Source organism: Mastigoproctus giganteus, chromosome 14, assembly GCF_048544385.1.
Source record: "Mastigoproctus giganteus isolate SK-2022 chromosome 14, ASM4854438v1, whole genome shotgun sequence".
NCBI classification, from domain to species: Eukaryota; Metazoa; Arthropoda; class Arachnida; order Uropygi; family Thelyphonidae; genus Mastigoproctus; species Mastigoproctus giganteus.
The window spans coordinates 79,577,034-79,594,677 of NC_143588.1; the positions used below are offsets into that span (position 1 = coordinate 79,577,034).

At 37.0% G+C, this 17,644-nt stretch overlaps 1 protein-coding gene across 1 annotated transcript in view; it reads left to right on the forward strand.

The window, feature by feature from the left end:
* The window catches only part of LOC150075281 (sphingomyelin phosphodiesterase-like), a 127,938-nt gene extending 121,736 nt beyond the window's left edge, over window positions 1-6,202 (forward strand). Inside the window, exon 13 of the mRNA XM_090388430.1 lies at window positions 6,067-6,202. Coding sequence (XP_090244556.1) covers window positions 6,067-6,202 — 136 coding nt within the window. The remainder of the gene's footprint in view (window positions 1-6,066) is intronic.
* The last annotated feature ends 11,442 nt before the right edge of the window (window positions 6,203-17,644 follow it).

A 17,644-nucleotide genomic window follows, 5' to 3' on the forward strand; every position in this document is an offset into this window, starting at 1 on the left:
AAGCATTGATGATATTTGTAAAGGTGTGGAATTTTGCCTCGCAAGCACTACCATGGTGTTTCAAAAAGTTATGTATAAGCAGGTCCATGGCACGGCCATGGGTTCCCCCATCAGTGCCATTGTGGCCAATTTGGCAATGGGGGAACTGGAAACTAGGGTGTTTCATCAGTTGAATTTCCCCATGCGCGAGTGGAGGAGATATGTGGACGATACCTTCACTATTTTAAAAAAGGGAAAGGAAGATGAGGTGCTCAATATGCTCAACAGCTTTTCCACATTTATACAATTTACCTCGGAGGTGGAAGAAGCTGGGTCCCTCCCGTTTCTGGATGTCTTGGTGAGCAGAGATGGATCTAGATTAAAAACAACGATCTATAGAAAGCCTATGTGCCGTGGCCAATTTGTTCATTATAGCTCAGCACAGGCTTGTCATCATAAGAACAGTGTAGCCAGGGCATTGTTGAATAGGGTGGGGACCCACTGTAGTACCCCTGAAGAAAAGGAAATAGAAATTTGCAAAGTCACGGCAGACCTCAGGAAATGTGGATACCCCCAGAGGGTCTTGGACAAATATATTCATAGGGTTGAGTCCAATCGTAGGGAGTGGCCTGCCCCTGTGGCTACTGCATACATTCCTTACTATCCGGGCCTTTCAGAACGTATTGTACGGGCATTGCGGGAGTGCCAGACTCGCTGTGTGCAACTTCCGGGTCGGAGGTTGCACACAGTGATATCCCAAGTTAAAGATCCCGTAGCCCAGGACCATACTAGCAATGTGGTCTACGAGATTAAGTGCCCGGATTGTGAGGAGTGTTATGTGGGGGAAACGGGCCGACGTTTAAAGGACCGTCTGGGGGAACACACGACCGCTATCAAGACTGCTAACTATGCGAGGTCTGCTGTGGCAGAGCATTTCTGGGAAAAGCAGCATCGGATCTCCCCTGAAGACGCGGTCATTACCGACCGCGCCCATGGATTTTGGGAACGCAAGTGGCTCGGGAGCTTGCGAATCGGTTCATCCAGTCACAATACTATTAATAGGGACAGGGGTATCCGTTTACACCCCCTGTTTGAGGCAGTTGTCCTCAGAAGGGATGACCGTTTCTGTTTGACACGCTCCCGAGCCACTTCCATTTCCGATACGCGCATGGAGAATGTAGATCATGTGTCTGATGATCACGTGCATGAGTGCCATGGACCGGCTACTTAAGGATGTGTTTTAGCACTGGTAGTATGCTGTTGAAGAAGGAGACGGCAGTTCTCCGAAAGCTCCAGATTGTATTGTTTTATCGCTTTTAACCTAGTTTATTTTAATTAATTTTATTGTTTTTAACTATATTTTAACTATAATTTAATCAGTGTTTTATTTTATTTGCATCATATTTCATTGTATATTATTTCATTGTATAGTAAATTTTTAGTTTAATTCCTGGCTGGTGTCTATCATTAATTATTATAGTATAGTTGTACATGTTGGCACTAATAATATTAAGAGTAGGAGACCGGCAGAATTACTTAACAAGTACAGGTCACTGTTGAACAAAAGCCGAGAATTAGGGTTGAATTTGAAAGTGTCTGCAATTCTGCCCAGACACGATAGGAGGGAGTATATGATGAGAGCCTTGTCGATCAATTCGGCCCTGGAAAGATTGTGCAAGGCTCAAGGGGTAGAATTTTTTTCAGCCTGGACTGTACTTGTTAACAGGAGAGATTGCTTCTACAGGGATGGGATACACTTAAATAGAAAGGGTGCAAGAATATTTGCTGATGCTATCGAGGCAGTGTTAGGTGGGTCGGAAAACTGCTAGCTTGGGGGGAGACAAAGACCAATAGATTGACAGTAGCCACTGGCAGAGGTGAAAGAGATTCTTGCACTGCTTCTATTAGAATGAGCAGAAGCCTGAAAAACAAGATGCATGGTATTTCAGAGACTGCTGGGAGCCATTGTGGTACAAGTAAACACATGGGTTGTGTTAGGGTAGCTAAGAATAGAAACAGGTGCAGGTATACTTGCGTGTACACCAATGCCAGGAGTTTAGTAAATAAATTTGATGAATTTGAGGTATTGCTCAAAACATCGAAGGCAGATATTGTTGGGATATCAGAGACGTGGTGTCACACAGATATAAGGGATGCGGAACTGCAATTTGGGGAGTACAACGTCTACAGAAAGGATAGACAGGATAGGAAGGGGGGAGGTGTTATGCTATTAGTTAAGAAACACATAAAAACCAAGGAAGTGAAGCCAGTCGACATCGCTGGACAGTGCAGTGTTGAGTCAGTTTGGTGTGACATAAACATTGGGAGATCAAAATTGAGAGTAGGAGTGTGCTATAGGCCTAATGACTCTGATGAGTATAATAAGGAACTGTACAGGGAAATAGAGTGGGCCAGTAAATCAGAGTGTCTTATAATGGGAGATTTTAATTTCCCAGATATTGACTGGAATTTGGGGGCTGGATACTCACACACTAGCAGGGCTTTTGTGGATTTATTGGATGATTGTTTTCTACATCAGCATGTTCGGGAGGCAACTAGAGGGAGTAATACTCTTGATTTGATTATCAGCAGTGATTCTTCATGCATTAAGAATCTGCAGATAAATGAACCACTAGGTGGCAGTGATCACAGTGTGCTGAAGTGGGATTTACTCAAAGAGGTAACTACCATTAGGGGTAAAGGGAAGGGTTATTGCTTCCGTAAAGGCGACTACGATGGACTGAGACAGTATTTAAATTCTATACAGTGGGACCAACTGATGATGTTACCAACAGCAAATTCAAAATGGGAAGCTTTCAAAGAACTTATCTTGGAAGCTACTAGGCTTTACATACCAACTAAGAAATATTGTTCAAGGTTTAGGCCAAAATGGATGTCAGATGAACTAATGAGGCATATGGCAGAGAAGAAAAATGCATGGGATACTTACAAATTAACACATGACACAGAAGCCTATGATAGATACAAGTTGATATGCAACCAAGTTACAAAGGAGGTTAGGCAGGCGAAGGCAGATTACGAGAAATCCTTGGCAAGGGATGCAAAGAAAAACAGCAAAGAGTTCTTTACATATGTAAACTCTAGAAGGAAAGGGATGAATCAGATTGGTCCACTTGATATTGATGGGTCAAGTGTTGATGATCCTGCTCAGGTGACTAACAAACTAAATGAATATTTTGCATCGACATTCACAAATGAGGAGTTATTCAGCGAGGGGAATGCCAGAGGTGTATTCAACTCTAGCAGTAAGTTACAGAATCTTGAAATAACTGGGAGTAAAGTGGAGGAGAAACTGTTGAAGATAAACACAAGAAAGGCACCTGGGGTGGATGGGATCTATCCAGTTATATTAAAGGAGGCAGCAAAGGAAGTAAGCAAACCCTTAGCCATAATTATGAGAGCTTCCTTGGACTCAGGGGAGGTACCCATAGACTGGAAATGTGCAAATGTGACCCCAATTCACAAAGGAGGATCAAAGGCTGACACAAGTAATTATAGACCTGTGAGCTTGACTTCTGTTCCAGGAAAATTAATGGAGGCACTGGTTAAAGACGCACTGCAGGATCATTTAGACAAGACTTCAGTTATAGCTCAGACACAGCATGGTTTTGTTAAGGGGAAGTCTTGCCTGACCTACTTGATTGGATACTATGATGCAGTCACAAAAGAACTGGATGCAGGGAATAACTTTGATATTATATACTTGGATCTTAGAAAGGCTTTTGATACTGTTGCACATGCAAGACTGCTACACAAATTGGAGCAGTGTGACATTGGAGGCAAATTGCTGCTATGGATAAAGGGGTGGTTGAGGGGGAGAAGACAGAGAGTGGTAATCAATGGACACTGCTCATCGTGGACTGATGTTATTAGTGGAGTCCCTCAGGGCTCAGTGTTGGGTCCATTATTGTTTTCTGTATTTATAAATGATATTGATGATGGTATATCGGGATTAATGTCGAAGTTTGCAGACGATACAAAGGTTGGCAGGGTTGTCAAGGACACTACTGACACTATGCTTCTGCAACAGGATCTGGAAAGGTTGAGCAGATGGGCTGAGAGGTGGCAAATGAAGTTTAACATTGACAAATGTAAAGTACTACACATGGGAAACAGCAACCCCAGAGCAACGTATCAACTCTATGGTACAACACTGACAGTGGTAGAGAATGAAAGGGACTTGGGGGTGGTTGTGCAGGCAGATATGAAGTTCTCTGAGCAGTGCAGACGGGCTGCAAGAGTAGCTCATGGAGTATTGTCAATGATATACAGGAATTTTTCCAGCAGGGATAAGGAGGTGATTATTCCATTGTATAAGGCGATGGTCAGGCCACACCTAGAGTACTGTATACAGGTCTGGAGGCCTCATTTCAAGAAGGATGTAGAGCTGCTGGAACGAGTACAGAGAAGGGCAACAAGATTAGTGAATGGAACAAAGGGGTGCTCTTACGAAGAAAGGCTTAAGTTTTGCAAATTACAGTGTCTGGAGACTAGGCACCAGCGAGGTGATCTGATAGAGGTGTATAAAGCCTTGAATGGTTTAAGCATGCTCAATGCTGATGGGATTCTTCCTCTAGCTCAGAATAATCACCTGAGAGGGCATAAATTCAAATTGAGGAAAGACAGATGTAGGATAGACGTGCGGAAATTTGCCTTTAGCCAGCGGGTGGTTGGATGGTGGAACAGACTTCCATCCCTTGTGGTGGAGGTTGATAGCCTAAATAAGTTTAAGGCTCAGCTGGACAGGTATTTTGAACGAACAGAGGGGTGAAGTGGAAGTGGTTTTTTTTTTTTTTTTTTTTTGGCTGATGCTGCATAAGCTTGCTTTCTTGCATCAAATGCCTCTACTAATGCTAATGCTAATGCTAACTCATTGAGGCCACTGAAAGCAGCCCAATTTCCTGAATTCGATCATTACAGGTGACAGGAGGTGTGTTTCAGTATGATTCTGCAATGAAGCAACAAAGTGTGAAGTAGAAATTGGCAACACTCTCTCCCAAAGCCAAAATAAGTTCAAGAAAGGTCAAAAATCAAAACTATGCTTATCACTTTCTAAGATAGCAAGGAAATTGTGCACAATGGTTAGTGCCCAGTGGCCAAAGTGTTACTGCTGCCTACTATCTGGATGTTCTGAAATGTTTGTTACAGAGAATCAGTCATATGCAGCCTCAATTTGGATAAGATAGCAGTTGGTTCCTCTTGCATAACAATGCACCAAGCCATAAGGCTCTCATTGTTGGGAGTTTTTGGTTAGTAAAAATGTCTGCATACTGTCGCACCCACCGTATTCACAAGACTTAGCTCCTTGTGACTTTTTTTTTTTGTTCCCAAAGCCCAAGGCACCACTGAAAGGCTGTTATTTTGATGACATTGATGCCATTCAATGAGCTGTAACAAGAACGTTGAACGATATACCAGTCGCAGCCTTCCACCAGTCATTCCAGTTGCTTCATGATCGTTGCATGCAGTTTCCCGCACTGTGTAATAAAACAGTTACAGTGGAATTTTAATTTCCTCTGACCCTGATTGTACAAAGTATCAACAGAAAGTTTTGTTTCCTTCTTCCCATTCAGCATTCACTCAGTCTGCAATTTTAACTGTGTGAAAGCAGACTTTAATGCACAGAATTCTCCTCACCCACACTAATAAAATCAGATTATATTCATTTTACAAGTGCACCAATGATGTTTTTAAAATCAAAATGGTAATTTTTAACCTAATTTTAATATTAAATTCAAAAGTTTCAACACAATTGACAGAAAGGTCTGGATGACCAATTTATTAGATGCAAAAATATGAGTAAGTAGACCTCTGGAACATAAATCAAATAACATAATTTATAACATAACAATATACATACACTCCATGCACATATATTGTTATGTTATATTTACAACTCCTTATAAATTTTTTGATAAAAAGCATTTATTTTCTAGTTTCCCTATGTGTTAATATGGCAGAATTCATTATGTATGGTTCATATATTTAAAATTTTGTTTATCATATTTATAGTTTTAAGAGTTAAAGCACCAAATTAAAGTGTTGTTAATTACTCTTTTCCTCTAGGTATTACAATAGACGCAGTGATTACTTGTCTAAGCCTTGCACTGGAATTTGCAAAATTAAGATGATATGTCAGCTTCAGAGTGGACGTTCATTTGATTCTACTTTTTGTGACCAGATTTATAACTTTAAAATATAAAATAATTTGCTTATTTGGAATTATGATAGCAATTTTATGTATTTATTATTATTATTTTTTTTTTTTTGTACATGTTCCCACTGAGGTATATATTCTTTCTTACTACTTCAGAAAGAATGGGCAAAGGTACAAATATTTTCCTAGAGCTTTGATTGAATGTTGGTTTCTGTACTGCTTATCTCATTTCTTCCAGATTATAGGCCAAGTTATAGGCCAATTTTTGAAAGGATGGGATTTATGGTTGAGGTAAGAATTAGAAAAGTTGAGAAATTATAGTATGAATGCCGGTGTGTCTGTTTCCTTTTGCAAAGAGTTTGAAACTGCTGTTCTGGAAAGTATTGCCACAGTAGGCATACATTTACATTAAATTTACAGAGTACCAATGAATTATTATCTTCTAGTGTTCTTCCACCATCATTTATTTCATTGATGTTTTTTTTTAATTAGCCATAAAACTATAACTATAACCATAAAATTTTATAGCTCTTTGCTCATGTAAAAAGTGTCTTGCACATTTGATCTTATGTTAATTTTAAATAGGATTTTGGTTTCCTTTCGGAGATGGCATTATGACTCCAAGATTCCAATCTAGTGTCAGAATAAATTTTATTTTCTGCCATAATTTTTCATGAAATACTGACTATATGGTTAAATGTATACCTACTACAGCACATTCTTCTTCTTACTTTAACCATAGCAGTACTCCTTGAAACCTTTGCTAGCAGTTATTGTTATTTTGCTAGCAGTTATTTTTATAATGTGAGAGAGAGAGTGGTAGATGCACAAAATGTGCCTAAAACATGTGAAATACTTTTTAAATGTGACAGGGGCTCCACAATTTTGACTTAGCAAATATTAATAACCTTTAAATGTATTATAACTGTTGGCTGTTTCCAAAAATTAAGGTGTTCATGCCAAAAGTATGCCATAGTAATTTAAAGCTGTGACAATTTATATACCTGTATTGGTATCTTTTGAGTTATTGATATTTAATATGATCTGAAATTGTCGAGTAGTTGTCACTTAGGGGAGGTTGATGCCTATATATTTAGTGTGTGTGTATGTGTACATGCATGCATGCTTACAGTTTCACACCCTGGTTTAAACTATAAAACATATGCAGTTTTCTTTCTAAATATACAGCCAGGCCTCGCATAACGCGAGTTTGATTAACGCGATTTTCAGTTAACGGTAATTGAAAAATTATACCACTTTTCACGATGCAAATTTCCAGTTAACGCGATCTTTTTTTTTTTTTTTTTATGCAATAATTGAAAAAGATTTGAATCGCGCGTTAAGCTTACCGCGAGTCGTATGGTCAATAAACAAACGTTTGCCTGCTGCCCGCCTCGGTGTGTTCCATCAACCATCGGAAGACGACGTGTTACTTGTTTGTCTCCTGCTAATAAAGTCAATGCACACTTGCATAAAAATTCAAATTTTTAAATGAGCCTGATGAAAATGTTACCACGAAGGAGATAACGGTAAAAGAATTAGATGAAATCTTTCATATCGCATAGAACCTCAAGCAAAAGGTTTGAGGTTCTCTGCGATATTTATTTCGCCAGGGCCCAGAGAAGATTGTTGTCGGCTATCGGAAATTGATTGATGAAAAGAGAAAGTCAACACTGTTCAAATATTTCCGCAACAGTCATTTCTTCATTGTGTATTTTATGTCAGAGGTTCCCAAACTTTCTCGGTTCGTGGCGCCCTTAGTGTCTCAGTAATTTTTTCAAGGTGCACCCAGACCAAAAGAAATACCTAACAGTTCCGTTTAGTAGTTAGGTCCAAACAACTTAATAAGAAATGTTGAAACTGAACTACCTCTGTGTTTCCCTCGAAAATTTAAAATATTCCGCGGCGCACAGTTTGGGAACTGCTGTTTTATGCAATAAACATTTAATTCCATAATTATTTTCATTATCTTTTACATTGTATACAATTAAAAAGTTATTTAAATGGTATTTTTAAAATTCTTTATGGACATTCCAGAAGGTCAAGGACCAATTATAATTTTTCCTATTGATTATTATACAGCAGGCCCCCGTTATAACGCGGTTCGCTTTACGCTGATTCGCTATAACGCTGTTCGTATATTATAACCCGTATCTGACTATAATGCTGTCACAGATCACTATAACGCTCTTTTACAGATTACATTTTTGACATATTAACGAAATCGTTTCATTTGATGGAGTCGATAGCTTGAAAATGAATATCAAAACAGCATTAAAACGTTTCCCACGCCAACTTGAGAAATTTTCCCACGCTCAGTGAAATTTTCTCGCACGCTAATTTAGTTTCAGTACAGTGACTTGTTACGTAGTTCCGAGATCAACATTTTAAAAAATGATCAAGTATATTGCTTGTAATATTTGCGTTATATGCATTTATCCGAAGTCTAATCATCACTCAGTAGAGTATTAGACATCGTGCGTAACGGAAAGTTTACTTGAACATTGTATCGTAATTAATTCAACCAACGCAGTTACATTTTCGAAGAGCTAATAATGACTGAAAGGAATGAAAAAGCAACAACGTCTGGGCGCAGTACGAAGACTATAAATGTAAGAAAAAGACTTAATTTGAAAATTAAATTAGACGTTTTGAAGCGAATCGATTCCGGTCAACAATTATAAAAAAATAAAGAATTAATTTTTGCAGCGGGAAAGATAGCTGTTCCACTGCAAGCAACTAGGGCTAGGCCGGCTATTAGGATTGAAATGGAAAGACTTTAATTTTATTGAAGATAATATTCCAATGCAGAATTCAGTTAAATTAAATATTAAAAAAGAGAGAGAGAGAGAGAGAGAGAGAGAGAGAGAGATTAGCCAATATGATGATATGAAGAAAACTCGCCTAAAAAAAAAAATGTGGAACCATTTAAAACTGGTAAGGGCTGGTTGAATAGATTTAAAATCCAGGGAGAAGCCGCAAGTGCAGATCAAGGAGCCAAAACTTTCAAAAAAGAACTTGTTAAAATTATTGAAGAGGGGTATTATGTGTTATCCTTCTCATCAAGTTTTTAACATAGATGAAGCAGGACTTTTGTGGAAACGAATGCCTAAAAGAAGTTTCATATTGAAAGAAGAAAAAAAGCATGCCAGGTTTCAAAGCGGCGAAGGATCGGTTGACTTTATTGTGGTTGTAACGCTGCGGGGGATTTAAAATTAATACCCCTTTTAGTTTATTTGGAAGAGGGCCAAAGTTCAACTCAAAATTTACACATTTTTCATGATTAAATTCATCAATTAAATTAAATTCATTATTTTAATTGGAATTTTAAATCTACTTTTGATACGCAAGTAGTTACCACATAATTATACGTATGCAATGCAGAATATTTTATATGTGCAAATATTTGAATATTAAATATTTTGACCGACATTTGTGCATCTTTTCATTACTGTTTATTATTCATTAGGAAATATCCTATGGCACCGACCGCAGCTCATAAATACATATGTTACCTTATGGGAAAGCGGCGCTCGCTTAGCGCGGATTCACTTAGCGCTCTGTTTTTCCGGAACGAATGATCAGCATTAAGCGGGGGTCACCTGTATTCGATTAAAGCATTTCCGTTTTGCGCGATGCACTCGCGGGATGAATTAATCACGTTAATCGAGGCCAGCCTGTATATATTAAGTGAATCTCTCTCCACAGTTAATTTGCTCATTATTTTCATGTGGTAATGATATAACACACCATATAATGGTCTGCAACATTATATATACCTGCATTTGGAAACATACTAATTAAAAGTTTTTGTAGTACATGCTATTAGTTTGTAAGAGACTGTACTTTCAATATGTGAAATTTACTTAAGACTGCAATTCACTTAACAAAATAATTCCTGTGTAATGTTAAGCATTGTTAAAAAACAGTATGAAGTGTAAAACACACACACACACGGTACTCATAATATGAGGTCTGTACTTTCTGGATTGATATGAGATCTTTTAAAACAAAGAAAAAAGTTCATATAAATGTGCCCGATTCTGAACAGTTATGGAGCTAAAGCTTTATGAATTTTAAAAAATGGTTGCGGAGTTTTCAATGATAAAAAAATAATAAGAATTAAAAATACGGAGACCTGTATCTAGCATGAGTAAACATTTTATGAGGTACGTGTCTGGTTATTCTTACTTATTGTTTTTATTTTTTTTGCCATTGAAAATGCTATAGTCATTGCTTAAAATTAAATTCAAACAGCCATATTTCCACAAACATTCATAATCAGACACGTTTTATGAATGTTTTGCAGGATGAGAATCAATCCACATGTTATTACACACTTGTGTATATATATATACAAGCTTACCTTGATTAAACAAAATTTAGAAGTTACAAAGCTTATAAAAGTGGTTTTCAACCGGGGTGCCACGGCACACCATTTAAGGCCAGATGTTACTGGCCTTAAATGGTACTGGAAAACTTTTAACACCTGTCCTTAAAAAGAATATTCCAGAATTTTAAATGCATATGTTTATTTATTTTTGTTTCTATTAAAGATGCTAATTAAAGTACAGTTTCTTGTCAATCTGTTAGTTTTTTGCTATAGAATTCTTAATTCAGTCAGTGACGATAATTTCCCAATCATTTAGTATATATAGTAGGCAGTATTGTCGAGATATTGAAATCAAGTGATTTACAAAATGCTTGATATAAACAATCAGCTTGTACCCTCAAATAATTTTTGATCTGAAATGGCTGTTGCATATTAGTAGAAGCAGTTGTCTTGCAGGTCACACATGACCTTCAAAATAATTGTGAGATTAATATGCACCATACATACCTGCATGTGTGAAGCACACACACACACACACACTATGCCTCTGTGGCTGAGTGAATTATCATTCACCACCTGTTTGGAAAAAGTCCAGGTTTTAATCTCATCAGTGAGAGAAAAAAACTTATATAATGAGGCCTTTTCAAATGGGGCTGAGTTAGCTGGTCTCAGGCAGAGGTGTAGGATTTCTTAATCCTGCACACAGACAAATCAGCCTTAGAATACACTATTTACAGACATAGTACACATCCTCGTGCCTGAGCTGCTTTGGTGCTGTACCTTAGCAACCTGGCACATATTTTGTGTGAATTGTATATACATGCAATTGTGGCAACACAGTTCTTTTTAGTTATTTTTCATCCATGAAAATATTATTATTTACATTTGCAAAGCATTTGCTGTGCACATGCCATAATAGTAAATAATAAGGCCTTTTCATATCACCTCCTGTACAGCATGCAAGCTAGAGGTGTGCAAAAAGAATAGTTACATAGGTTATTTGTATTGTAATAATTATATATATATAATTGTTTCATATAATTGTACTTTGTATATCTGTACAGTACTGTACTTAGTAACCCATCTTTAACTTATCAGATTTCTAGAAGATACTTTTATAGTCTCAATTGTCCAATTTACAGTATTGATTTACAATAATATTTATAATTGCTATTTGATATTTACATAAATATAAGTAGAATTGGATAGTTGAGACTGGACAATTTTCTAGAAATCTGGTAAATTGAAGATGGGTTACTAAGTGCAGTACTGTACAGATATACAAAGTGAGTATTGTTTGAATATTAGCTACAATTGTATGGCTTTAAGGTCCTGTAACTGTTTTGTTTTTGATCATTGTGTTTTTTGGTAGGGCAGGCATTTAAGTCTAAACAACTGAAATCCAATTTTATTTGTTTCTCCTCCTGATTACCTTGACTTCCAAGAGAAATAACCGTGTATAATATGTGTAATGTTTTATACAGGTAAAATCAAAGCACTGTCCTGAATAATTAAATTCAGTTTGATTTCTGCACAGATGGGTATGAATATAGGTGCACCACAAATTTTGCACGTTCAAGATATGCATTTTTGTGTTCTTTGGAACATTCCCCCCCCCCAAGTACCCGACGAGTTTGAAGTTAATGCAATTCTGTATATGACATCATCACTTTGTGTGATTTGTTTTCTTGTATTGTTTCACCATGGGCTATGAACACAGGCTGATCACAAGAGATTTGTTTGTAGCTGGAAATGATGTTGAACAAGATTGACTGTAGTATCAACATGCAACTTTCAAAAAGCTGCAATCACAAAGCTTTTAGGAATTCACATCTATTTGCATGCTGAGGAACCTAACCTAACCTAACCTAACTTCAAGAAAGAATAGTGGATTTCCAAAAGTGCTTTTTTGTGGTTATAGTTTTTCAGAAGTTTGTTGATGCCACATCCAAGCTGTAAAGTCATTGAAATCAATGAGGGAATTAAAATAGACATGCATCTATAAAGAACACTGGATTGTTAACTTCTCATATGTATTTGATGGGAGGATGCATAACGACTTTAGTTCCTTGCTGATTTCTACAGCCTACCCCAGCAGCACATCTTTTGTGACCAAATTTACTACTATAGCTACTCTCACTAGCATTTTTTCTGTTACTTCCTCAAACTGCCTTGTACTTGTTTTCACCATTATGGGTGTCTGTAGCTACATGTTTAGCACTCCTAAAATAATGGATTTAACTAGTGTGATAGTGTTTTGATTTTATTATCTTGATACATCATGCCATATCATTTCATATTATATTCCTAATTCAATTTTTTTGTATTTTTTATACTGTAATGCTGTTTTATCCTTTATTTAGGATTTTTGTTGTATCTGCATTAGATAAATAAACAGATTAATAAAAATAATATTGGTATTTTAATTTTTTATATATTTTATGAATATATAAATGACTGCATGAATATATAAATGAATATAAGTATAAACAATATGAATATTTTATGAATATATATCTGCATATAATAAATTATAATCTTATGAGCTGCATACCTCTGTGATGTTTGATTAACTTTTATAGTTATAGTTTATGCCATGGACATCTTACATCAGCAGTGACCAACCTTTGTTCAGTGGCTGAATGAAACTTCCAGTAATTACCAAAGGCCAGTTATATTTAACCCTCCACTGCTTACAATAGTGTCTGACACATGCTGTTTTTAAAAAAAAATTTTTTTTTTTTTCGTTTCTTTTAAATTTGGAAATAAAATTACATTCTCCTTTGTAGCTTTCCCTGTCCGTATTCTCTAAATGATTATATTTTACTTTGCTTTCATTTCAATATATGATGAATAGAAGGAATCGATTTTTTGTTTGGCATTTAACAGATGCCAGCTGAGCAAAAAAGTGCCAGTTTCTTGACCAACTCTTGTTCACATGGCTTTTGTGAGAAGCCAGCAAGAGCTGTCTAACCTTGCCTTAGAACTTTGGTTTCACAAAAACTAAAATGTGAACAGCTGACTAAAATACAGCCATTCAGATTGCATCTGCAGATGCAGATTGCATCTGCAAGATGCCACATGAGGTGAGCATGTGTTGCAGTTTTGGAGAATGGGTGATCTTAATTTCTAATAAATATTATAAAAACTTGCATTATTATTATTATTATTAGTTTTCTCATTTGTGAAAAGCATTCTCACATGTGAAGGCATTCACAATATGAGATATAACCTAAAACGATGCCACCTTAAAAATTTTCTGTTTATTCAGAAATGGCTGTGTATTATGATGCTAAGCACTTTATATACATAGTTTTCTCATTTGTTTATGTTAAGTAATTTGCAGTTTAGTTTAGCAATTAAAGAATACCAATTTTCAATTCAATCTTTAGAATTAAAAAGAAAAAAAAAAAGGTCTCACACAGATGCCATGTGATTGGTATTTTTTCCATTTAGGGTGAGATCAGTATAATATATACTTTTTATATTCACATATATAGTCTTTTTACAAGGATTTTTTTAAAATAAAAACTATTACTGAAATTGTTTACTAGGAATATACTGCATTTGAAACACGTGGAATAGAAATATAATAAATCACGACCTATGAAATTATATAATACAAAAATGAATAAATAAAATATTGTAATGATGAAATTTTTGGACCTTGATTTTTTTCACAAATGCATCAATGTTTGTCAGTGCTTTATAATAACTGTACATCAAGTTATTTTGAAGGCTGTGGGTGGTTAACTTAAATTTTGTTTTTGATTTTAAGTACAATTTTGATTTTACGTACAATATTTCATCTTGGTACACAGCTACTCACATTTATAAGTACCCCGTTTAGGGACATTTTATAAATTGTGTATGGGAAAAATATTATATATGGAAGGATATGGTCTCCACTTCTAAACTGGAGCAATGACAAAAAAGAGAGAGAGAAAAAAAGGGTTATAACTTATTTTTTTTTTTTTTTTAGGAGCATTAGCAACTAAGGCCATATTTCTCCAGTGATATGCGGTGGTCACATTCCCTGACCTTTCCACATCCTCCGTATTTGGTGGTCATGGGCTCGAACCCCAGTCTAATCAAAAAAAAAAGAGGGAGGTCTGTTGATGTCATGCAAATTACAGATGGTTGAAATTTTATTGTGGAATAAGAAATAAAGGACTAACCCCGATTTCTTTTGTGCAGATTATGGACTATAAAAAAGGATCCACATGCTATGGTTGCCCATATCTTTTTTTTATACCACACACACACATACGTGTATGCGTATACAGTCGATTCCGGTTATTTGGGACTAGTGCATTTTGGCCTGATTATGCAGCTGCCCCAATTATCTGAAGTTTCACGTAAATAGTTAAAAATACAATACAACTAGTTAGTATGTACTGTAATACGTACATACTAACTAGTTGACATTTCTGTTCGCTGACATTTGTGGGCGGAGGTTAAAATTTAAAACAGTAAAAAAGATAAGAAATCAATAACAAAGAACATGGCACACACAAATTGCAAGTAACATGATACGGGCAAGTGAGAATGGAGTAACAAGTAATGAAGCTTTAAAAATAGGAATGAAGAGAAGATTCTGAAAATTAATTTTTTTATATGATTGAAGAAACTATTATGGTGAGGTGTAAACACTTCACCATAATAGTTTCTGGAATTCTGTGGGTTATTATGGTGAAGTGTAAACACACTTCACCATAATAACCCACAGAATTCCAGCTGTCGCTATTATCGCAAATTCAATAAGATCGAGTTTACTATCGGTTTATGATAGATTGCAGTAACAGAAAAGCCCGATAAACAGGTGACTGCTAATTGTTTTATGGTTGTGACCTCCAGAAATCCAACTGAACCATGTGGTACGGTCGGAGACAATCGTAGGATAATCTCCAGTTCTGCGGTCTCCTGCCCCGATTAAACGGTATGTTGTCCCAATTAAGCGAAGTAAACCGTGACTATTTTCTCGATTGGGTTCTGGTTTTTTAAGATTTGCCCCGATTAACTGGTGGCCCAAATAACTGAAATCCACTATACTTATAAAGTATGCATAAGTTAAAACAGTGCCAGATGTTTTCCAGCATTAGTGAATGTGAAAATTTCTTGCATTTATTTGTAAACTTTGCGATGCAGTTCCAAATGACATAGTAATAGTAACAGAGGCATGTGATGCAAGAAAGCAAGCGTATGAGCTTATGTAGCATCAGCAAAAAAAATTCACACCACCATTCCCACTAAAAGTTTGTCCAGTTCCTCCTTGAATTTATTTAAGCTATCAACTTCCACAACAACAGATGGAAGTTTGTTCCAGCAATTAACCACCCGCTGGCTAAAGGAAAATTTCCACACATCTATTCTACAGCCGTCTTTCCTCATTTTGAATTTATGCCCCCTTAGGTTCGTAATCTGAGCAAGCGGAAGAATTCCATCAGAATTCAGCATACTCAACCCATTCAAGGCGTTATACACCTCAATCAGATCACCTCACAGGTGCCGACCGGGCTAGCCAAGTGGGTAAAGTGCCTGCCTAGCAACCCAAAGGTTGCGGGTTCGAATCCTGCCTCAAGCTTGGATCAGAGTAAAAATGCAAAAGTTTTGGGAGGTGCGCATTATGGCCACAGAAGCCGATGCGCCAACAACTAAAAAAAACAACAACAAAAAAAAAAAAAAAAAACTCACAAATGCCGTCTCCAGCTGCTGCAATTTGCAGAACTTAAGCGTCTCTTTGTAAACTATCTCTTCGTTCCCCTCACCAATCTTGTTGACCTTCTCTGTACAAGGAAAGAAAATCTACATCCTTCCTAAAATGAGGCCTCCAGACCTGTATGCAGTACTCAAGACATGGGCTGACCATTGCCTTATACAAAGGGATAATCACCTCCTTTTCCCTGCTAGCAAAATTCCTGTATATCATTTACAAAACCCTATAAGGACGTCCTAATTCATTTCACAAATATACGTGGTCTCAATTCTAATCTCAACGATGTCCATTTCCACTTGCAGTCTGCCAAACCCCATGTACTTTTTCTGACAGAATCTCAGTTATCGGTTGATTCATTTACTGCTCATCTCAGATGCCCAAATTATTCGCTGTATGATTCCTTTCGCCTTAAAGGTGGTACTTGTGCATATGTCCGTTCTGATATTCCCTGTCAGAGACTTGGCAATTTGGAATCTCATCTGGCTTAAAATCTCTTTACCTCATTGTGTCAAATTCATCTGTTGTCTCTACCGTTCTTCCAACTCCACTAATCACTTGGAGCTCTTTGACTTCTTCTAAAGGCACCCGGGGTGGATGGGATCTATCCAGTTATATTAAAGGAGGCAGCAAAGGAAGTAAGCAAACCCTTAGCCATAATTATGAGAGCTTCCTTGGACTCAGGGGAGGTACCCATAGACTGGAAATGTGCAAATGTGACCCCAATTCACAAAGGAGGATCAAAGGCTGACACAAGTAATTATAGACCTGTGAGCTTAACTTCTGTTCCAGGAAAATTAATGGAGGCACTGGTTAAAGAAGCACTGCAGGATCATTTAGACAAGACTTCAGTTATAGCTCAGACACAGCATGGTTTTGTTAAGGGGAAGTCTTGCCTGACCAACTTGAGTGGATACTATGATGCAGTCACAAAAGAACTGGATGCAGGGAATAACTTTGATATTATATACTTGGATCTTAGAAAGGCTTTTGATACTGTTGCACATGGAAGACTGCTACACAAATTGGAGCAGTGTGACATTGGAGGCAAATTGCTGCTATGGATAAAGGGGTGGTTGAGGGGGAGAAGACAGAGAGTGGTAATCAATGGACACTGCTCATCGTGGACTAATGTTATTAGTGGAGTCCCTCAGGGCTCAGTGTTGGGTCCATTATTGTTTTCTGTATTTATAAATGATATTGATGATGGTATATCAAGCTTAATGTCCAAGTTTGCAGATGATACAAAGGTTGGCAGGGTTGTCAAGGACACTACTGACACTATGCTGCTGCAACAGGATCTGGAAAGGTTGAGCAGATGGGCTGAGAGGTGGCAAATGAAGTTTAACATTGACAAATGTAAAGTACTACACATGGGAAACAGCAACCCCAGAGCAACGTATCAACTCTGTGGTACTACACTGACAGTGGTAGAGAATGA